At 38.0% G+C, this 25,319-nt stretch overlaps 1 protein-coding gene across 1 annotated transcript in view; it reads left to right on the top strand.

Annotated features, from left to right (window-relative positions):
* The window catches only part of LOC124170965 (sorting nexin lst-4), an 89,216-nt gene that overhangs the window by 9,660 nt on the left and 54,237 nt on the right, over positions 1-25,319 (top strand). The window contains exon 3 of the mRNA XM_046550052.1: positions 10,703-10,864. Within this exon, the coding sequence (XP_046406008.1) occupies positions 10,703-10,864 (162 nt within the window). The remainder of the gene's footprint in view (positions 1-10,702; positions 10,865-25,319) is intronic.

Below are 25,319 nucleotides of genomic sequence, written 5' to 3'. Positions count from 1 at the left end.
TAATTACATTTAATACATTAAATCATGGAGATGACTTACATTGAATATTTTTGTGAAATTGCACATAGCAAGGCTTTAAACAAAGGGGTGGGCATCCCTCACAGGCAGGGCAAAAAATACTGTATCCTTCCTGAACTCTCTATACTTGCAGAATATGCAGCGTCGTTGAGGGACGCGTTTTTGTTTTTTGTCAATGTCTTATGTCTCTGGAAAGTGCTCGAGGAACCTGGAGGTTAGACTGGGAGAGGAATGAGGAATAGGTTCGGAATAGGAAGGACTAAGAGGTGTTCTAATGACAGATAGGTGGAAATCATGGATAGGAAGTTTAGGGTGGGTGGATGTGGATGCCCAGTTTTTTATACCACCTCAGTGTCTTGTGCTCAATGGGATAATGTAACCTGGTTTGATCATGGTGATCGATGCCACTCATTGACTCGTTGTACTGAGCAATGGCCTCTGGTTTGGAAGTGACGCCAACTCCTCGCCAGCGACGGACATCGATCGGGCCACTCCCAAATTCAGAGCTGATCTTCAGTAGATCCCGCTTATCCTTCCACTTCATCACGCAGACACCTTCAGAACTGAATAAATCCACTACTTCATCCCGTTTTAGTTTTTTAGCAAGGACGTGAGGTGGATACCCCATCCGATTAGATCTAAGAGTTCCTGGACAATAGGTACACCGCTCAAGCAAGCAGTGGGCCAAGTCAACACTGTTGTAATAATTATCCATGAAAGGCATCGCCCAGAATCTAATCTTCCCTCCATCAATTTCCATACAACATGTCCCGGCCCGCCCACATGAGAATCGGAGGACCCAGTATAAACGAGAAATCTTAGAACTAATCCGGAAGGTTCAGTGAGCATGTAAAGTTTAATACCATACCTATGTCACTTACCTTTCATATAAATGTGAAAGATAAGACGACCTCTCCAGAGAACCAAGGATTCATCTATGCCCAGTCTTTGAGTCGGGGTCACAATATCGTCCATTGTTCTATGGAAAATGTCAATAAGGGGCCTTATTTTGTAGAGTCGATCGGACAGTTGCATCTCATCACGACCAGGATTACTCACCCTCGGGTCAGGGGGCTGGCGGCTTTCACTTGAAGTTGAGGGACTGGGGTTAATGCTTGGACTGGTTGGAAGGGAGTTGGGAGGTTTTTTCAACAGAGGGGCCCCGCTTTCCTTTCTTTGGGACCCCTTTCCCCGGTAATCCCTTCCCTTTCCAGTCCATTGGGATACCGTTACCTCCGCGTTTCCTTTCTGAAAGCAAGAATGTTTAAAAAGTACGTGAAAGAAACATTGTATAGCAATTAAATAATTGAGTAATGTTTATAAAATCAAATACCTTATTGCCAAAGCACTTTGGATGGAAGTACGCTGGAAATTTTTATGAAATTTCACTTTCACTTGTTGCTATGTATAGGAGGAAAAGAAACAATATCAGCAGACAAAATTGATGAAAATCAATAATACATAATACTTATATTAAATTTACAATAACAACAAGCGCAAATGATGATAAATATTTATCGAATGTCATAAGGGAAATATTCAAGATACAAGTGACTGGAGTAAAATACTCCTGCAAATTATCAGCTATTGAAGACAAACTAGTAAAAAAAGGAAAAATATTTGCTAATAGCATATTCCTGGTATAATTAATTGCAGCAATGTAATTACACGGTCAGGAATGCATTATAACGCTTAGCCTCAATCTAAACTAGAATAATGAGAATCTGTCCAAAACGGAAAAATGTTTCACAATTTAAATAACGTAATATTTTTACTTAACAACAACTTTACTTCTTTGCTTTAAAATACGAATACAGAAAATGACTATACATTCACAATGTTATTGTGTCAACGCAATTTTGAATTATTGTCACAAACGATATATATACAAAAAAACATAACAGGAAAATGAAAAAACACCGATAAAATCGTAATATGAGTAGGAGGAGAATGTAGGGGTTGAAAGGGGGGGGGGGGAGGAATTCATAAATAAAAAAATGCAAAACTTTCAACTTATAATTTCTACCTCATACAAAAGTAGTTTTACATTAAAAAGGGGTCGTTACACATTAAAAGCACAAAAGGAGAGTGAGCATTAACAAGAAAAAGTATAACTTACCACGGAATAGAAACAGCTATGCACTCACTCTTAGGGATAATGAATGACTGACAAGGGAAACGGAAGCGCTAAGGGTCGGCGTCTCTCGTATATGGCCTTAGAAAGGGAGAGGGGACTCGGACGATGATTGTCGTCTGGCGTCACTGGGTAGCACCCGGCGGACGGCAATCGTCGTCAGTCAGCGTTGAACGTGTTAACATTCGAAAACTGGACAAAACTGATATTATCGTCTTAACATATTCCCAAAATTATCCAAAAACTTCCTCCGCATACCAAGTATATTGATTCTGACTAGTTGTGCTGTTTTAACAGATTTATTCGCCCATCAAAAAATATAAGAACAGGAAAATATCTCTGAAACTGGAGGAATTAATATTTTATATGATTGAAAATCTTTACATATGTTGATACTCAACCAGGATGTGCCTGATTCTTTACCTGTTTAACTTTGTTAAGTACCACGGAAACAAAAGAAAATCTGTAAATATAATGGTACTTTGGTTGGTTAATTCAACACCTTTAGATGCAACGAGCGCTCGTTTTTGTGAGTGATTTTGGAGGAATTATGAGCACTCGTAAAATTGGACTTTTACTGTATGTGGCTGATACGTGGCAGTGAAATTTTTTACCGTTGTGCAGTTCGCCCAGCATTCTTGCCAGTAAATCACGTCATTTAGCAGATCCAGCATTTCTGTGTGCCCTCAACAGAGTTTTTCTTCGGATCCCTACGTACTTGGCTGTTTGGAAAGAGGGAATTCCACGAAAGTGTCCTCAATTTATCGCCTAGTTTTTGCAGTGGTCACGAGTTTACTTATTTTTAATAATCTTTACCATGTCATATGTAGAGATCCGTGAAATTCCCGAGATGCGATATCGTGAAATCAGTTAATATAAATGAAATTTTGCGTTTTTCGCGATTTTAGGTGAATTTGCAAAAAAATCACATCTAATTAGTCATAATCAATTAAAGCCTAAGCTTTCATTGTTTAATGCTGCTGATGTTCATTCGATCTATCTCATTACGATTCCAAGGTCAATTGGCTTGTTTTGTCTCGCACATATTGAATTCGTGTAATATCACGCACTCTAATGATGTCTCTGCCAGAATTTCCCATTGAATTAATCACGGCCTCTCTGTTCGCTTCATATTTATCAATCCTGAAATTATCGGAAATTTCTAGAATGACACACTTTCTCCCCTGAAGAATTAGATATTCTGAATCAATGAAAACCTGAAAGAAATTCAACGCGGCTGCGAAAGAGTGTAAAGCCCATATGCCCGGCACGCATCAATGTCGAGCAGTAATTCCGGTGACTCACCGTGACACAGTAAACAGCATTATTGGATAACTTGTTGCAGGGAAAACTTAAGTGTGGGTCTAACTGAACAGTTTTGCTGGCTTAAACACGGCTGCTGGCACGGCTGGGAAGGGAAGGCCTCTTTCAGTCGAGATGACTGTCTGCCGACCGCTGTTCACGGCACGGCACACGGTATGGCGAGTGAGTCGTCTCTTCGGAAAACTGCCTGAATTTCACACTGTCGTGCCGTGAATGATGCCTGGCTAAAAGTGGCATCGTCAGAAAGCGGCCTCAATGTAGCGCTGCCTGCAGTTCACCCCGTAGACCGTGCACCATCGTGCCTGTGACCGTGGCGGCTGTCGACAGCGCCGTGCTGTCATTGGCACGATTCATCTCGTTTGAAGACATCTATAAAGACCTGTTGTTATTTGAAAGCATGAAGGGCTAGCAGTTGGGGGAAGGGAAGGAAGAAGTAGAAAGGATAGGAGGAGAGGGGGGGCTAATTATTAGCGATCTTCGGATATTCAGTGCTCCACTGAGCTTCAATGCAAAAGAAATCATTTCAACACACCCCCGGTTTAAGTTTATTTGTATCCAATTACAGTGAGTCCTCGTTTAACGTCACTTACCGTTCCTGAAAAATGTGACGTTAAACGAAATGACGTTAATCGAAGCACAATGTCCCATAAGAAACAATGTAAAAAGTGAATATCGGCTCCTAGACCTCACAATTCCTACGCGAAAAAATTTTAGCGTATCATATTTGGGCCATTTCTTACGATGGGAATGCCAAACTATGGCATAAACACGAGTCCCTGTCTTCATTGACGGCAAAACCAGCAGCGACGTACATCCTTCTCCATTTTTGTATCTTCCCGCGTTTGTTTTCTCGGCTTCGCTATGGTGGTCACCTGGGCATCATCGCCTGGGCATCATCATCGCTGAAACATCGTCGCAGTTACAGGAACCAAGATTATTGAGAACACGGCAAAAAAGTGACGACAAATACTCTGAGTTCTACCCGGAAAAATTCCTAGAAATCACTTTTCAGGTTCCAGAAAACCGTCATGTCAAGTAAAATTTGCTAAAACTTTACTTGACATTTACGCACTTAACATTTGCGCACCTACCTAAGAATTCATTTTGCAGAAAATTTGCTATAAACGTAATCGAAATTGACAATAAACACACCGTTTTACACTTCGTTTAGACTGACTGTATTACCGCCCACAAAACGAACAACCTGCAACGCCCGCCGCTTCGCATTTTTTTTCGCGCGAAATTTAAAAGACCTGACGTTATCGCGAAGCAAAGGTGTGATAAACGAATGACGGTCTCAAAATTTTCGTGACGTTATCGCGAAATGACGTTAAACGGGGTGACGTAGAACGAGGACTCACTGTATGTTTAATTATGCGTGCTCCTTTCTCGGCCTTTCTTGACCGTTTGGCAACAGTTATATTTCATACTAAGCAATTTTGTGGAACCTACCTTCCCTTGGCACCCATGTGAGTGCTATCAAAAGGGACCCCATGACATGAAACATTTTGGTCAAAATGTAAGTTATACATTACTTATGGTTACACCATTGCTACCCAGCACTCGGTTTCAAAAAACTTTCATGATTGGTCGTGAATAAAATTTGAACTGTTTTTAATCACTGCTAAAGCTTTATATATCAAATCAAATGAATGGAAAGAATTTTAAAATGCCGAAAACCTAGTGACCATTCATACCAGGGTGAGTGAATTTGGCTCAGAAGGATTTCATGTGAAAGGCAAAGTATTATTGTGTAAATTTTGGGATAAAAGACTTGAATCTGAAAGACACTTTGTTAAAGCACATCAATTGCAATACACATAAACTTTGAAAGAAAGGGGACCCCCAAAATGACAGCTATCATTTGAACAAACAGTTACTTAGTCAAAGAAAGTGAAGGAGGCAAATGATGAGTTTGTTGTCCCTACTACTGAAGCATTTTTAAATGCTGGAATTAGTGTAGAGAAACTTGATAATCCAAAAATTCAGGAAAGGCTCTCGAAGTACATACATGAAGGGTAGTGGGGATTTGCCGCCTGCCAATCGTATTCATCAAGAATACATTCTGATTACAGAGAAAAAGAAGCAGGAAGAGCTTAAATATTGTGTTATTGGTCTAAAGTAATACAATGAAACTGAAAACAAATTTCAGCACTATTTGGTCTTTTATTGCTCCAGTCTTCCCCACAAAGACAATTAATCAAGTGAAGTATTCACAGTGCACCTTTTCTTGCTCAATCTATAATATTAATGCTTGAACCATTTCCTTCATTTGGTTTCATCAGAAATTTTGTACTGTTGAAATTGTATTTAATGTCATGTAAAATTCTTAAAAAAGTAAAAGCAATCGCGGCATGTGCACCAAAAAATAATAAAACACCTAGAAATATGCAAAAATTTTAACATTATAATAACACTGCCAAGATTTTCTATAACACCGAAATCACATGGTTTTAAAACGAATTTTAGCAAAAAATAAAACCACTTTCAAGGATATCTAGTCATATGTTATGAAAATGATAAATCAATTTAGAAAAGATATTTCAAGTATTTTCAGTTATTTGCCATAAAATATGAAAACATACGAAAATTGCTTTATTAATTATAAGCCGAGGATAGATTCGACCAATGAAAAAAAGGCGGCTGCTTGGCATTGACACAAAATGAGATATCATCTGAGCCATCTACAAGGACAGGGCATATTGTGAGTTGCCAGAAGAGATGGATCTGGAGGAAGAAATCGATAATAAGGAATCAGTTACAGTTTCCACCAAAAAAAGAGGTTCAGGAAGCTTTGAACATTATTGAAAGTTTTTTTTAAGTATGGAGGAATGCAAAAATTATAATATGATTATTCTCAATAGGATTGAAAATATTATTTCAAAACAGCTTGAAAAAAATAAACAAACCCAACTTTTTCCCTTGTGTATTTATTAAATTGCAAATAGATGTTCAATAATGCATTCATGTGTGTTTAAACACACAAATATGATGGTTTTAAAAGACAATAGCGCCTTTCATTTCTGAATGATATGAAATAATGGTACCTATCGCTAAAACCTCTCAACAGTGAACCTCCATGCATCAAATTGCCCAAATTTTGATCCCCTCCATTATGTTGTGAAGAGGTTTTACTGTAACTAGTTGAGGGGGAAAGGAGTCACATTCAATCACAGATTGGAGTTCATTTGAAAATGTTGCAAGGACTGTGCTATCAGCGCTTGCAGATTCACCTGATATCGCCGCACTTAAAATACCTGCTCGCCATTTAAAATCCTGAAACCAACCGGAGCTTTCACTAAATGACTCGGAGCGATTACCACCCTCAACTTCTTGTACAGATTCAAATAAAGCCACAGATTTTGCACAAATAAGAGTAGATTCCTGAGATAAAGGAACATCATTTTACCATTTTTTATGATTCCAGGTAATAAGAAGTCTCCATTTTTTTCCAGCAATGAATTTTGCATACGTGATGACCGCTTGGTTTAAGTTGGTGCGGCTAATGTCACTGACATTTTAACTTTGTCTTTCTTCAGAATAAGACATCGTGGGCTTAAACTTACTCACAATATCGCTTTGAAGCTCTGCATTTTCAAAGGAATTGATCACTTTCAATTTCTCTTCTAGGGTTATGCTTTTCTTGATACCTTCTTTATATTTCTATCCGCAATCCAATTCTTTGCCATTGTTCTCTTGGTTTTTACTCTGGGTGACACTCTCAAAATCACCCTCTACTGCTGAACAACTACTGCACTGTATTCCTGAGATGCAGAGGGCCCATGACTGCTGGAAAGGAATGAAGCCAATGCGCATGAGTCTCTCTCTCGCGGACCCTTTTACATGTTTATGCTATTCATACACAACTCAGCCTATCCGCTCTCCTGTGATCATGGATGACCTTGAATGCTTTAGGGGGGACACTATTGCTTTGGTAGGTCGGCTAATAGGACCACATGACGAGATATTCTCTTGGCCATTGCTTATCATTGGATTTTGACAAATATATATTAACATAAAAGAAGATTCATGGCAAGCAATGATATTATTATGCATGAAATGAGAGCAATTTCATGTGTACTTAGTGCAAATTCGGGTTTATTCAAGAGAGTGTTTTAAGGTTATTTGATAGGCTAAGCAGCGATGGGATGTTTCCCCAAGGAACCAATTTCCGCTCTGTCAAAATTTGCGCTAAGCGAGGCATGGGTGTACTGTACAATAGGCAGTGAAACGAAATTGTAAACAACCAATGCTAAGCATAGTCATAAAAAAAGAAGAAAAAAACTATTGCAAAAATTTGATTGTTGAGAATTGAGCACTAGTACCTCATGACAAATACCACTCCGCTTTGTCTGAACTACTGAGAGCATTATTTACACCGAGAATGTAAATTTGATATAGATTTATGAGTTGGAGAGGTTATGCAGTGAAGTCCAGATTGTGCAGAATGTACTTATTTCTGATTAAATGATGATGAATATTAAGAATTTTCTTTAACCTGGATCCGCCCAAAATATTTTTTTTTGAGATTAATAATTCATATTCTAGGGGAATGGTAAGGGTCTCATTTTTACTACATTCTGAAAATATTTCGTTGATCGGTTGTGTAGTTTTCGAGATACAGGCTGTGACATAAATGTCACATTGGGCGGATCTGTTGTCTTTTGGTGCAAGGTAATATTTCCCCAGAAAAAGCAAACATTTTTCGCATTTGAGCTGCACTGTTCATTTAAATGATAAAAAACACTAGAAAAACATATTATTAATTACGAACACTATTTTCAAGCTTTTGTTTAAATTTAAAGTAAATTGTTTAAAAATTTAGCAATAATTTTCAGAGTTCCATTGCCCGCGATTCATAAATTTTTCGATGTAAATTGTGATTTTTGAAGATGTAGAAGTGTTTTGGATTTTTTCAATGATATTTCACAAGTTTGGGGTATATTTAAATTAATAATGATTATATTATAAACTTGTCAAATACACATCAAGAAAAATTATTTTAAATTTATGTATAAATTTAAGTTTTCGGCAGTAGTGTTATGAAATTACAGAACCTTGAATTGAAATCAATGGATTTGTTGAAGGTACATTTAAATAATATTTTTACATGGCTAATAAGTAAAATAGTTGAAAATGCATTTCCCAATTTTGGAAAATACATAGAATAAATATACATGTTTGAAAAATATTCTCACAACATATAAGGGTGTAATACCTTATAAAATTGAATTAAATTTGAATTAATTTGTTTCATATAAACTAAAGATTGCTTTAGAGTTCAATGCCGGTGTATACGTACCATTTTGAGTGGTAAGTAGTAAAGCAATATTTGTCCATATTTCATGCATCGCATGCAGTGCATTTGACGGAAGCGCAATGTTCTCCAGCACGGCGACGCAATCTTTTGAGACTAATTGATCATTAGCATCGTAACATATTTCACTGTCTGCCTCTGTTGAAAATGAAGTAGTACGGCGGCTATACTTGCCTTTGCATCGATGTATGGTCAGTAATGTTTGCATTATTACACGCCTGATCTCTAATTGTGACATGCAATGACCAGATTTCGCTCGTGAACAGATTGTGAACAGCTTCAGATTGTGAACAGCTACATCCAAAAGTCAAGGAAAATATTCCACCATTACCACCAAAACTGATTGTCCTCCGCCGAATGAATTACATGCAAGGATGGATACCAAAATACTCCACAATCATACTCCTGCCAAAAGAGAGTTTTTTCAGTGGGAAAAATCCCTCTGAAACGTTCTTTCAATTTAGTGATCTACGGCGAAGCTACCACAATTTGTCTATTATGTCGGGCATCGTATTGTCTGCACAGTGAAGGTATCTGCTCATCACAAAGAACCTATTCCTTTGCTAGGCTACGGTAACCATTGAGTTGTGAGCACCCCCAGAATCTTCCCAGGAGCATCGCTTGGATGGAAACCAGTTACAACCTCATAACAGTAAAATCCCAATGAAAATTTTCATATCCTCTACTGATGCTAGAAGATGAAAAAACAATAGAAGTAGTATAATTATCTAATTCTGCCATGAGAAAAAAGAATGTCATCCGAAAAAACTATTTAAAAAATTTCTACACCTAATTTTTCCCTCTATTCAGGAAGATCTGTTTCGGGGAATAACCTATTTCTTACAAAATGACCTTCTTGTCGCAAATTGGCAGCTTCTCTTTTTACTTTTTTCTATTGGAGAAGTGATGTAAGCTTCGTTGACTTCGAATCCTTTTCCTTACATCTAACTGGTACCGAAATACTTCAGAACTTCTCTTGAAATTCATTAGTATTATCATTATCAAGCTGCAAAACAAGCTCCACTCTTGCCCGAAGTTGTCTTCCCGTTAAATTTTCCACAAGTCCACCAGCCTGCTCATCTGCAATGTCCTCATCAGTGACAATTGCTGCTTCTGGTAGCTCAAGGTATATTGTACTTCGTCAAAGTCTTCGTTTTCCGGAAGCTATTTGGCTTCACACAGTGTAATATCTCTGAGCTATCGATATCCCTAATATTAAAAAATTTAATTCAAAAGTAATTACCGGAATAAAAGTTAATAAATGCAAATTTATCGACTAATTGATAAATAATAAGTCTTTTGGCGGGAATACGAAGGAAAAAACGTTGAAAATGGAATAAATTCTAACTAGAGCATAAAATTCGAAACTTTGAAGATTTGCATAGGGATCCGCCCAATGTGACATTTATGTCACAGTAACATTTATCAGAGTATATTACAGAAATGGAAAGCAATACCAAACATATTAATGTATTATTAATAATTTTGTATCATTATGTTGATACATACAAAAAATTGTCGCTGTAGCGCATATAGTTAATGAAAAAATTAAATATTTACACAAAGCGAACGTCCATTTTTAGTGTCTAGGGAAGGCGCATAAGTACCAGGGGTACTCAAAGGATAGGTCTTCACTCTTACTTGACAATTCTTACCTTGAATTGAAGCACTTAGCTTCCTCTTTCTTATAAGGTATAAAACACAACAATATACCGTGCCCGAACGATGCAAGAGCCATTACAGTGGAGCGATACAGGGTGTGACATTTATGTTACATTGGGCGGATCCAGGTTAAGCATCCATAGATTGTGTATATTTTGGAGATATTAAAGGCTTTTGGGGTAAAGCCTTTTCTTAGCTTTTTTATGTCTTTCTGATGAATTTTCAAAGCAAAGCATTCCTGTCCGCAGGAGATCTCTTCAAGTGGTCAACATGGATTTCAACCACAAGCACCACACTCGGAGCCTGTGGCTGCAATGCAAGACCTGTTGGGTGTAGGTGATCATAATGCAGTTGCTAGTGCATCGCCTGATGTTGGCTATAACCAGCCTGACAACTTCTATTCTCAACAAGTAAGTGTGAGAAGGCTTTGGTATGATTTTTCATTCTATCAAAGGTGGGTCAAATCCACCGTTTTATCTAATCTAATTAATAATGATAAGTAATTAAAATTATAATAATAAGTAATTAAAAATGAAATCCAGTATAGATTTGAATTTTACCTTCAATCTACCTTTACGTATTATTTCCTCATCAAGGAATACCTTTTATTTATGATCATTGCTGTGACAAGGTTTCCTTTTTCAATAGCTGTCATGCAAAGAAAAAAATGAGCACAATAGTTTCGAGTTTTTTTGAAGTTTGAAAAGGGAGGGGAGGAGGAGCTTGGAGAGGTGGTGGGGACGGCACGTTACATTGGATTAGACTAGATCTCTCCCGTCCAGCTGCCAAGAGGCGGGAGAAAGAGTATGACCACACAGTTGTATTATGGATTCAACTGATGGGCAAAAGTGGCATATAACCTTCGTTAATCTCTTGTCTCTGTAATTTGCACTTCTAGCTAGAATATTTTCATAATTGTTGCTAGAGTCATATGAATATACCTAAAGTGCTTCTTAAGTGGCATTTTTCCGCAGATGATGTGCCAGGTCCTTTTGTTGTAGGCTAAAACCATGGCACTCGGTCTAATAAGTAACTGTTGGTCGCTGATTTAAAGCAAGCACAATTTGATATAGTAGTGCCATGTTACACTCCCATCATTCCGTTAACACTACCATCATTCTCTACCAGTGTTAAGATGGTACCAAAGCACCTGGCTTTTACAGAAACCATGGTTTTACAAAGGTGACATCTGATGAATAGTAAAGTTAATCCAAGGAAAAAATGAACTGTTAAGTGTGAATAAGTTCGCAGGAAGAAATTTCACATTTTCAGGGGGCAGTTGTGTTAAATGCAATGATTTTCAACTTATACGCAAAGTATGAGAGAATTGCATTCCAATGTCATGGAGCACCGTACCACTCTTAAATACATAGAAGGCGTACAAAACTCATGAGTATGAATTTATTGATTTAAAATTCTCAATAATGACTGAAACATGAAAAATGAATACGGAATTCTTTTAAGTAAATAAACTAGAAGTGCAGCATCAGCTCTTCACATATGCCATCGCTAAGGCACACTGCTTGCACCTAGAAGCATCATTGCAAGAAATACCTTGTACTGCATGGTTTTTGTTGGGGAGTAGGTTGTAAAAGAGTTCCGTTTCGTCTGCATTACATCACGTGGGGATTACCTCTTAAGATACTCCGCCAGGATCGGAGTCCTTTCTTCCACGAATTCAGGTTTACACTGCAGGCATCACCAGCAATTATGAAGGGAGATAATGCTTTCAATGGTAGCACTATCTCCCTTCATAATTGTTGGTGATGCCTGTGGTGTAAACCTTAAGCCGTGGAAGGAAGGACTCTGATCCTGGTGGAATATCCCAGGAAGTATTCCCCGAGTGATATAACGCAGACGAAACAGAACTCTTTTACAACATCCACCCTGGCAAAACCCTGCAGTACAGGTGTTTCTTGCAATGATGCTTCTAGATGTAGGTAATGCACTGTTAGCAATGACATATGCGAAAAGCTGATGTTGCGCTTTTAGTTCATTTTATTTAAAAAGTTTTGCATTCTTTTTCATGTTTCGCAGTCATTAATGAGAATTTTAAATCAATAAATTCATACTTGCAAGTTTTGTTGGCCTTAGGGTCCATAAGATGCGTATGCGTTTTCATTTCTTTGTTGCATACATACCCCGTGCGTGTTATCTTAGTCGCTGTTTCTTGCAGCTTGATTTTGTTTTACTTAAGTGACATCAGCATAATATCTGCATTATATTTTTTGAGTAGTTATTGCATTGCTGTGGATACACTCAATATATTCTTTCAATGACGTTGCGGGTGTAACACTCAAAATGAAACTTTGTTGAAGCATAGGCATTTTTAATCACATAATTAAGAATGATTAGCAGACTTTTGACTGAGAATAATGAATATACAGTAGAACCTCACTTATGAAAGAAACTTTCAGCTGGGAACAAAAAAAACGTTTCATAAGTGAATAAGTTTTATATTTGAGGTTTTTGGTATTCAGCATGAAATCCTTTTCAAGAGGGGCTGGTTTGTTTCCAGGATGTAATTAATCATGTGGAGGCAAGAAATTGAAGCCTAATAATCTCAGTTACTCACCAGCAACACCACAGATGATGTGTTACTGTAAGAGAAACATAACTTTGTATTCCTGAACAACATCACCCACGGTTGAACATCTTAGTTGAACTGCTAGCATTTCTGGCTCTAAGTTGCAAGGCATTTGTTGAAGCTTAGGCATTTTTAATCACGTAATTAAGAATGATTAGCAGACTTTTTACTGAGGAAATTTCGAAATGGTGATAATAAACGTTCAAGGAGAAGTACATTTTCGATGTCGAGGCATCTCATATTTTTTAATTTTCCGGGAATCCCCGCTGCCTCGGGGGATGGGGGGAGCCGCCCCCCTGGGCCTACCATCCCTCCCCCCAAAGCATATTCCTAATTACGCCACTGGCCCCCGAGACATTCTATATCTAAGGTATTTCCGGTGCTTAGAGAAATTCTTTTAAGTGAGCAATTTAAATAACCACGCAATTACCGTCAGTGATGAATGAACAAAAACAGATTAAAAGCCTGGAAAAATCTCCCCTCTCTATAATATTAATGCACTAAAAAAGAATTTTCCCATGAAATTTTAGCAATAGTTAGATTGAATCTACCGGCTATAGCTTCTCTGTCGGCATTCTTCCGCAAATTCAGCGGCGAAAACTTTGACTCACAAGGTGCGTGATTTGTCTTCATGGAATTACAGTAAAACCTCTATGTAGTGAACCTCTTTACATCGTAAACCTCCATACTTCGTACCAACCCTCTGGTCCCGTCAGATTTACATGTAAATTTATAGGAAAACCTCTATATAGTGAACCTCTTTATCTCGTAAAACCTCCATACATCGTACCAACAAGACAGCCCCGAGGCGGCCTAACTACCTCCGCAAATCGTACCGAGACAACTTGAGACCATTAATACAGCCGCGATTACCTACACGGAATGACAGTTTCAGCGATAAATGTTTCACGCTTATTTTTTTCTTATACACCTTAAATAATTTTCACGTCAACCATTAGTTAGGGCATCCAACTATCCTAATAATATTAAGTGACAGTAAATGAAGACAGAACACATCGTTTTCTCTCGAATCACGGTCAAAATCGCACGATAGCACTCGCTTTCTTTTACTGATGGCTTTATTTTCTTGTAAGTGCCTACATACTATGTTCAGTTAATAAAAGAGGCGACCAGCGCAGCCTATAATCACTAGCTGAAGGAAATATTTCAACTAACTTCACTCCCATCCATGGAGACTGAATTACTCGACCGCATTGTTACTTCCGCTTCTAAAATTAAAATATTTCGAGAATTTTCCGCGACTTGAAATAAATCAAATACAGTTTCGCAATTATTTTATTCCCATATTTCCCGGTGTAGCACTTTCTTACTACCGCCTTGGTAATTTTTTCGATGCTTTCGTGAACGATCATAGTTTAAAATTTATTGCGCTTAGCGACAGTCATATGTCTTGCCTGCGTATTTATGCCGCGAAATCTGACTATTCCATCGGGAGTCCGGGACGTCAATTTCTAGCAATACTGAACGAACATCAATCCATGCGTGGCAGTTTTAGGTGAAGGAGGCAGCTAATTAGCTGATACGCGGTAGGGCAATGAAATATTTTACCGTCGCCGCCGCATTCTGAAGTAGTTCGCCCAGCATTCTCACCGGGAAATCACGTCCTTTCGCAGACCTAGCGTTTCTGTGTGCCCTCGACAGAGTTTTTCTTCGGAACGCTACGAGCATTGTATTTTGGAGAGAGGGAATTCAACAAAATTTTCAAAATTGCGCTCAATTTTTTGTCTATTTTTTTGCGGTAGTCACGTGTTTATTTATTTTTTTATAATCTTTAACAAGTCACATGTTATAAGAATGATAAATCAATTCTAAAAGATATAATAAAAAGTATTTTCAATTATTTGCCATAAATATGAAAATTACTTAATTAATCATAGGCTGATGATGGATTCGAGAAATAAAAGAAGGCAACTGCTTGACATTACCACATAATTAGCAATTTTCCTAGCCATCAACGAGGACAGGCAGAAGGCAGTGACCTTTGGAATACCATCATTCACCCTCACATCTATTTTAAACAACCGAGGAAAAACAGAAGAAACTGGCTAGGCTGCACAAATAAAAAAACTCAGGCAGTTAAATACGAGGATGAAGAAATTATGTTTAGAAATATAAAACTATTGTTCTTTCCTCCGAACACTATTAGTAAATTACAACCCTTAGACCAGGGAATTATTTCTTAGGTCAAAAGGCATTAACGAAAACTGCCAGTGATTTATTTACAGTGAAAATGGCATTAAAAAGTGCTCGTGGAATTGAAAACATTATTTCGAAAGAGTTTGAAAAAAATTTTAAGCAAACCCATTAACTAATTTATTTTCTAAAAAGGCCCCTACAATTTACTTTTACCTTTGTGTAACCATTAAATTGTAAATATATGTTCACTTATGCATACCTATATTAATATAATGGCTTAAAAGACAGTAGCACCTTTCATTTCCCAAGGATATGAAAAAATGGTGCCTACCACTAAAACCTCTCTATAGTGAACCTCCATACATCAAATTGCCCAAATTTTGGTCCCCTCCATTACGATGTAAAGAGGTTTTACTGTATTTACTTTCCCATTTCTGATAACAATACCAACCACTTGTTGTACTTCAATATAATGGGTGTAAGTCATTCTTGAGTTGGAAATACATGGGTTCATATGGGGTTATTCACCGGACCAAAAAAATCTGTGTGTGAGGTCATCGTATAACTAGGGGTCCGTTAAAGTGGTTTTTTTTTTGTTGCTAAAATTCGTTTTAAAGCAGTGTGATTTCGATGTTATAGAAAATCTCGGTGGTGTTATTATAATGCTACAATTTTCCCATGATTATAGGCGTTTTATTATTCTATGGTACACGTTTCATGAATACCTATTCTTTTATTGAGCATTTTTCATAACATTTAACACAATTTCGATTGTACGAAATTTCTGATAAAACTAAAAGAAGGAAATGGTTCAAGCTATTTTGGTTCAAGGTATATGAATGGTTCAAGTATGTAGTCTTGGCGAATACGATCGGCAAACGGCAAATCCCCACTACCTTATACAGTTGAGGACCTCAAATACGGAATCCTGACCCCTGGAAAACCAGAAATCCAGAATGGCTCACGGCTTACTTGGCTGCATAAGCATCTACGTAGAGGTGTTATGGGTGACCACATGTAGGTACATCCTTCACTATGGAAAAATACGAGTGATGAAACAAGTCATCAGCTTCACTCTCCTTGATTATATGACTGATGAGAAATGGAGAATTCACCTGACCTACTTTAAATCAAAGAGGAGTTATTAAAAATGGGAAAAATCTTTGGGAAGGCCCTCAAGACCAGAAATCCAGAAAAACCAGTAATCCAGAAAACCTTTGGTCCCAAGCTTTCCGGATTTGAGGTATGTGTATATGTACTTCGAGAGCCATTCCTGAATTTTTGGATTTCCAAGTTTCTTTACAGTAAATAAAGCCTTTAAAAATTCTTCAGTAGTAGCAACAACAAGCTCCTCCTTCGCTTTCTTTGACCGAGTGACTGTGTGTTCAAATGATAGCTGTTGTTTTGTGGGTCCTCTTTCTTTCACACCTTTATGTGTATTGCTACTGATGTGCTTTAACAATGTGTCACATCTTTCAATTCAAATCTTTTATCGCAAACTTTGCCCAGTAATATTCTGTCTTTCACATAAAATCCTTCTGAGCTGAATTCACTTGCCCTGGCATGAGCTGTATCACTAGCTTTTGGCATTTTAAAATTCCTTTCCTTGCTCGATATTTAAAGCTGGAACCATGATTTAAAAAGTCCAACTGCAAAACACAACCACTCACGATGGTGTTTTCAAACTGAGTCCTGGGTAGCTGCGGTATAACCATAGTGCTGTATAACTTACTAATTGGCTGAAATGTTTCATATGGTGGGTGCCCTTTCAATACCCCTCACCCAGGTGTTGAGGGAAGGTAGAACAGCAGCTGGATACAACAAAATCGCTTAGTTTTGATTACAGCTGCTGCCAATTGGTCAGGAAAGGCAGTGAAAGAAGCACACATAACAAAACATAATCGGATTCAAAGAAACTTGAAAAATTATTTCTCATTTATCGATCCTGAAACATCTAGAATGGGACACTTTCTCACCTGAAGAATTAAATATTAGATTTGTCCAATGTTGAAATGATATTTTTTGCATTGTAGCTCAGTGGAGAGCCGAATATCCGACGATCGTCCGCTAATAATGACTATAACCCCATTTCCTCCTATCCTTTCTGTTCCTTCCTTCCCTTCCTCCAACTGCTAGCGGTTCGTTATTTCAAATAACCATACGTGTCTATGGATGTCTTTAAATGAATCGAATCGCGCAGTTGATGGCCGCTGTGGTCACCACGGCACCCATTTCAATTGGTCCCGGCGGTGCGCCATCTAGGGCATGATATACAGGCAGTGCTACATTGAGGCTGCTTTCTGATGAAATGACTTTTCGCTGGCCACCGTTCACGTCATGACGCTGTGAAATTCAGGCCGCTTTCAGACGAGACGACTCGCTCGCCACACCGTGTGCCGTACCGTGAACGGCGGCCCGTTCTTAGCCAGTGGCCGTGTTGAAGTCAACAGAATTGTTACATTAGACCCACATTCATGGTTTTCCTGCTACAAGTTATCCAATAATGCTGTCTAATGCATCGGTGTGAGTCACTGGAATTACTGCTCGGCATTGACGCGTGCCATGCGCGTGAGCTTGTATTTCCGCTCTTCTGCGGCCGCGTTAAATTTCTTTCAGCACATTTTTAATTCATAATATCTAATTCTTCTGGTGAGAAGGCGCCTCAGTCTAAATATATTTTAGGATTGATACTTGGGAATCGAAGAGAGAGGCTGTGATAAATTTAACAGCAAAGTCCAGTGGAGAAATCACTACAGTGTGCGATATTACGTGGATGCATTATGCACAAGACTAAACGAGCCAATTGACCTTGGAATCATAATGAGATAGAGCAAATGAACGTTGGCAGAGTTGAACAATGAAGGCTTAGGCTTTAATAGATTATGACTCAATAGATGTGATTTTTAATGAAACACTTACTTGCAATTTTCCACAAAAATAAAATTTTTACTACGACTCGAGTTTCAATGATACTACATCATTTTCAAGTAACAACTGAGAGAGGAGAAATGGGGTGGAAGGTCCTCCAGGAGCTGGTTGGAATGGATAGGGGTGCAAGGCGTGGGGGGAGGGGGGGAGAGGGGAGAGTGGAAAAAACCAGAGGAGATTGGGAAGGTTGGGAATTGAAGGGTTTTTTCGGGGTTAACAAACTTGAACATAGAGATGAATGCATTTGAAAACACGTGGCGGTCTTCTTGTCTTCGGGTGTTTCCAAGCGCCATCCGTGAATGGTGTGGAAAGGGGGGGAAAGACGTCTTCTGTGCTAGAAGGGTCTTCGGGGGTGCGTTCTTCTGAGGGCGTGTAGGTGGGGGGCGGGGGGTCGGCGGTTAGGGTTCACTGTATGGTTCTTGTGGGATCTCTTTCATGTCGAGTGGGCGACAGGAGGGGGGGAGAAGGGATTTTAACACTTCTGGGAAACACACTATTGGAACTTAATGGCAAGCAAGGGCGATTTTGAAAGGTAGAGGTGGTCATTGAGAAGGGAAACCTGGGAATGTTTATGTTGGTGGATCTCTAATTGTTCCAAGGCGTCTAATTTCCTCCCTTTGATATGTTTATGGAGCACTTTGGTTGTGAAGTTTGGATTGTGCCCGCTCTCAATGATGTGTTTGGCCACCATCGAAGTTGGGTTACTGTGGGCGATGCACTTCCTATGTTCATTAAATCTCGTGTTGAAATCTCTTCCTGTCTGTCTTATATATTGCGCATGGCACTCGCAACATGTAATCTCATAAACACCGCTCAGTTTTTCACTTTCGATTAGGTCTTTGTGTTTACACAAGAGTCGGGATAATGTTGTGGGGGTGTAAAAGGAAACTCTGAATTTTTCCTTAGGGATTTGGTTGGCAATCTTGTAGGAGAGATCTTTGATGAAGGGAATTTTGCACCATTTGCGGGGTTCACTTGTCTGCTGTGGGGAGAGAGAGGTGTTGAGGTTCACTGCTTGTTGTCGTCTTTTCTTTGCAAGCAAAGAGTCGATGAGTTCCACACTGTATCCATTGTTAATTGCTATTGACTGGATGGTCAGGAGTTCTTGATGGAAGTGATTATTATTCATAGGGATGTTGATTAATCTATGGATTAGGGAATGAAAACCAGCTAGTTTGTGTGAAATAGGGTGACATGAATCCGCTGGGATGACCTGATCTGTGAAAGTAGGTTTTCTGTATATTGAAAAGACATGGTTTTGTTTTTGAATTTCCACAGACAAATCTAAGAAATTTAATTTTTTGTCAACTTCCAGTTCCATTGTAAACTTTATAGAGTTATGTAGTGAGTTAATGAGCTGGAGAAAACTATCTAGCTGTCTGTTGGTGCCGGTCCAGCAGCACAAAATGTCATCGACATATCTGAACCGGTAGAAAATGTTTTGGCAATACTGTGGGTTTGACTTGAATAGTTTTTTTTCGTTTTTATTTACCAATTTTGCGATATCGCTCGCAAATTTCACAGACCTCTATGTATGACTTAGGATCATATAACCAAGGTTCTACTGTATAACATTGGATGACAGGAAAGACCCTCCGAGGCAGGATCGTTCTACCAACTTCCACCTTTTTCGTCTGCAGAAACAAATGCGTTAGTGTAAGTCGCTATGGCTCTCTCGTCCTCGTCGTCCAAAGGAGAATAGGGAAAGTCACGCAGAATATGGAAGAACTCACATGTCGGAACAATCACACTTTTATTCTTACTTCATTCGCATACCCAAGCTGACTGCCCCAAGGAGCTGTCGCCTTCCTCTCGTCAGTTTTTCTGTTAACGGATTGGGTGCATGGCAAGATCCTGTTCACATTCTTGCCTTGCATTGTAGGAGGTTGGGTGGTTGGGGATGTGGGAAAGAAAGGGAAAAAGTGCTGAGTTTGGATGGGAACGGAAATGAGGCAAGGAATACGACAGCCGGCTCTTACAATATGTTATTTCACATAACTTCCGCAAAATATAGGGGAACAGTAAACATACACCAATGCATTTGAGGCATTGCATAACTGCAATACTGTCTTATCAGCAATAATTTGAATTTTCAGCGGAAAATATCAAAATAAAAGATTGATCACGTCAATGCACAATGTATATTGGCGACTCAAATCACCACTAGCGGCGCTAGCGTCGGTGACGTAATTTTCCAAGATGGCGGACACACTGGTGATAAATTATGTTGCTAGATTAGATCGCAACGAGCTTTATATGGCTATTTTGCTCCATCTTCTGCTATATTTATCCTTAATATCTATCGATTTATTAAGTATCGTATTTGCACGTCACAGTACAGAGGATTTTCCGTATGTAGTGCTCTTTTTCATTCAATATATATCGTTTTTTGAACCGCTCTCCATTACATTGGTGCACATTTATCTATTCCGCTGGTTCATTATTAACTTCATTTTAGAGCTTTATCGTAATTTTCAACTTGTAAAGCGTCATGAAAAACACTAACAAGGCGATGGTCCCACCGAGGAAAACGACGATGAGGAGAAATTAAGCGTTTCTCAATGTTATTCGGTGGTCTTATCGAACCCTGAAATAGGAACTCCGTTCCCATACATTCTCTTCAGATTTCTTTTTTGAAACAGGTTTCTCCATAAAACTTCCTCTTATTATACCCATAGTTTAACTGTGCTATTAATGTCCTCACTTATTTTTACTACAATGGCTTTGTAATTATGAATCTGCATTCTAACTAAACATTACTTCATAAACATTTTATCATTGCTCTCTCTAACAAATCACTTGTGTTACGATTGGGCCCATGATTGAACTGTGATTTAAATGTCCTCACTTTTGTTGACTTAAATGGCTTTGTTTTTATGAACCTGCTTTCTATCTGAACCTTATTTCATAAAAATTTTTCATTTCTCATCCTAAGAAATCACTAGAGTGACGACTAGGCCCATGATTGAACTTGCTATTAATGTCCTCTCTGTTGTTGACTTCAATGGCCTTCTATTTATGAACCTGCATAACAACTGAACCTTATTTCATAAACATTTTTCATTTCTCATCCTAAGAAATCACTAGAGTGACGACTAGGCCCATGATTGAACTTGATATTAATGTCCTCTCTGTTGTTGACTTCAATGGCCTTCTATTTATGAACCTGCATAACAACTGAACCGTACTTCATAAACATTTTGTCATTGCTCCTCCTAAGAAATCTCTTGTTTGATGATTAGGCCCATGATTGAACTGTGATTTTAATTTCCTCGCTGTTGTTGACTTCAATGGATTTGTATTTGTGAACCCGCATGCCAACTGAACCTTACTTCATAAACATTTTATCATTGCTCCTCCTAAGAAATCACTTGTTTGATGATTATGCCCATGATTGAACTATGATTTTAATTTCCTCACAGTTGTTGACTTCAATGGCCTTGTATTTATGAACCTGCATGCCAACTGAACCTTACTTCATAAACATTTTATCATTGCTCCTCCTAAGAAATCACTTGTTTGATGATTATGCCCATGATTGAACTATGATTTTAATTTCCTCACAGTTGTTGACTTCAATGGCTTTGTATTTATTAACCTGCATGCCAACTGAACCTTGCTTCATAAACATTTTATCATTGTTCCTCCTAACAAATCACTTGTTTGATGATTAGGCCCATGATTGAACTGTGATTATAATGTCCTTACTGTTGTTGACTTTAATGGCTTTGTATTTATGAACCAGCTTGCTAACTGAACCTATTTTATATTGACTTCAAAGTCCTTTATGTTATCCACCTGCCACTTCTCTATGTAGTGTACCACAAATGTTTTTCTTTCCTCCCAAGTTTACATCCCTGATCTGAGTGGAAAACCCATAACAAGTAATAGTCAACACTCATATAAACTTCATAACCTTGGTACCCTCTACCTACCTCTTTCTTGTATCGTGTTTTCAAAATGTCCAAAAAGTATAATAAAAAATTGAATTCACATAAAATTTTCTTCAATTTTTCTTAAGGCCATCCTAACTTTCTGTGGTATTGCTGGTACCTTAGCTCGTGGAATCTATTTTACCTAGTTACTTGTTCTTAGCTAATTTTGATGAATAATGGGGGAAAGAGTCGAGGACATTGACAGAAAGTAGTAAGTGGGCTGTGATGATGAAAAGTACATTGGAGTGGAGTGGTAAAAAAGTAGGTGTTAAGGTAAGTACTTGTAAACAAAGTGTTGCAGTATGGAGAAGAATTTAGTCCAAATTAGCAATTGCAACTGTATCGTAGATGAAAAGAAAAACTTTTATGTATTCTTTTAATGTTAGAATAAGTTGTGTTCACACAGTTGATCCTGAGTCAATCTAGTTTATTGTCTACATGTTGCACCTTAACTTTATTTAATATATCCACTCCACCATCACTTTATAAGAGTCCAGTCACACCAAGTGATAGTCATCGAGGGGTATTTGTAAATTAAACTCAATAATGCTGGCCTTGTTGTGGTGGGGCAAAGGCCTCGCTTTGCAAGCTGAAGGTCATGGGTTCAAGAACTGCCTGAGATGGTTATCCTCTCCAGTGCATGGGTAGTTGTTATTGTACATAATTAATTTCTAAAATACTCAATGTCCAAATGGGTCCAAAGAGGCTTTTTAGGGGTGCCATTAAGTTTTATAATTAGGAATGTATTATCAGTACAGTTGGGGTTTGTTGCATTCTAATTTACCAATTTCAGTACATCATTTTAAAAGAGGGCTTTTCCTCTGTGAAGCAGTTGTAGGAATTAGGGATAAGGATTGCCCACCAATAATCAGACAAATTCTGTACTTCTCAGAACCCTCTCTAACAGTAAACTCTCTATAAATATTTTATTGCCATCCCCACTTGAAACTTGTATTCACCACCAATGATAGGAAGCATCAAGTCAAAATTGCTTAGTCAACATTTGAGAGTAAAATCGTTTAGGTTGAGTCTATTTTGAGTATTTTTTTTTAAGGGAAAGGGGTCAGTGAGTAGGAAGTAAGAAATAATTTAGCAGGCTGGAATGGTTACTCACAAGTACAGGAACTGCATGATACCATTAGGTCGGGTCTGTTCTTAAGCATGCCAACTGGTTCATTTATTAATTACTGGAGAAAAACCAAAAAATCTCTAGGTGGAGAGGTAAAATAAGCTATAAGTGGAGGGAGTTATGAAGGAGAAGGTGCAATTGGAAGAAATGATTGCATTGGCTTATTCAGTCACCATATCTACAGAACAACTATCAGAGCTATATGAGTACCTATTGATACTGAGAAGCTTCTTCTAAGCAATAGGAGCATATATAAGAAGCATAGTGAACCAAATGGTACATGACGTATGGTTACAATAAGATACATTATTATCATCAAAGGTGGTGGTTTATTATTTTGCTCACATAGTAGGGAGAGTAACAAATGGAAAATATTTCAACTAAGTAGGTACTTATATAAATGATTTCTACTTCAAATATAATATACTCTGAGGAGCTCCAAAGAATATAATATGAATGCCCTAAAGGAGAGTCAACTATAGTTGATAGTAATATACTATAGTAATATCACTTAGTTATTCTGTGGGAAGCTACTTCTGCAGAACTGGGATTAAAATGGAAGAAAGTTTGCATCAGTTAGAAATGGTGTTTTTTTCAATCAATTAGCCGTAAAAATGTGATTCCCATGCACAATCTTTTTGATATTTCGATTGTTAAGTTTATTTATTTAAATGTTGTTGTCATCTGTATGTATCATACTCCAGATGGAGATATTAACCTTAATGTAGATAATTTAATGATCCTGCTTGATTAAGTGCTGAAAACTATAAGGAATATTTGATTTTATGCGGTGAAGTTAACACTGAGTTTGCGACGGCTCACTGCACCATGTCTCCAATTAGGATATCAAAATACAATGAACGTGTTTTGGATCGCGATCCTCTCTCTTCACCTTAGCGCCAACAGGAACTATACCTACGCCTAGCTTTGAGGACACATTCTCCCTAAATAATATTTCTTGAAGAAGAATTTCCACCAAAAAACGCGTCCATGACGCCGAGAGGCAATCACCTTGCCGATCATTTTCCTCTTGAATGAAATATAGGATACATATGAAATGTACGGCGACAGTAAAATAAAGAAGGTGGAATGAAAGGAATTGAACTATAAATACTTGAGACTTATTAAGAGGTTATTGCAGTTAATTTCCGAGAAGAAATAATGGAAATGACTGCAAGCGAATTTCGAAGACGTGAGAGGCTGAGCTGTGAGAACAGAAAATTCAGTTACCTACGTTGTAGTTAAGAGTTACATAGAATATACAGTTTTGGAGGTATCACAGAAATGCAAGATAAGCGAAAGATCTATTAAAGAGGGATGATTGTCAGGAAAGAATCCAACAGGCATCAGGGATTACTATAAGGCACTACGCAGCCTATATTCGGCATATGAATTACACGTAAAGAGTCCACTCTATGACCGCTATCACCACCGCGCTGCTTACATTTTTCGCCGGTAGTTGGCGTCTTCCGGGCTGGAATCGCGAATAGAAGAATGTCTTCGTCAGTTGTTCATTGGGATAATGTTGACAAAGCAATGCTTTGAATGATGTTGGCCTGATGGTGCGCTTTTAGTTTATTTACTTAAAAGAATTCTGTATTCATTTTTCATGTTTCACAGTCATTATCAAGAATTTTAAATCAATAAATTGATACCTATGAGTTTTGTTGGCCTTAGTGTCCTTGAGATGCATATGCCTTTCTGTTTCTTTGTCGCATATATTACCCATGTGTGTTATATTAGTTGCATTTTGTTTTGTTTGATCTGTTATCCCTCGAGATACAATTTTAGTCAGTTTTTATGAGCGTTTCGCATGAGCGATGTAACGTTTTCCCATGTCCATTCGGAGTGGTTATGAAGTATTATCCTCTGTTGTATTCGGTGCTTATTATGTCAATATCATCTAGAAAAATTACTTTTATTACTAAAATGCAATGCTTTTCACAAAAATTTGTCCTAAAGGTGTACTTTTCCTTTTTTTGGCACTAGTGCAGACTTCTTTGTATGGAGTTTTCATAATTAGGAAGTTCGTTTACGGAGGTTTTTTTATTTGTATTGCCCATTTAGAGGGTCCAGGACAGGGGATATGACTTCAAAATAAAGTTTCCTTAAAAATTTTTGGCATGGGG

Source organism: Ischnura elegans, chromosome X, assembly GCF_921293095.1.
Source record: "Ischnura elegans chromosome X, ioIscEleg1.1, whole genome shotgun sequence".
In the NCBI taxonomy this organism is placed as follows: domain Eukaryota; kingdom Metazoa; phylum Arthropoda; class Insecta; order Odonata; family Coenagrionidae; genus Ischnura; species Ischnura elegans.
This window is presented reverse-complemented; position numbering and strand designations above follow the sequence as displayed.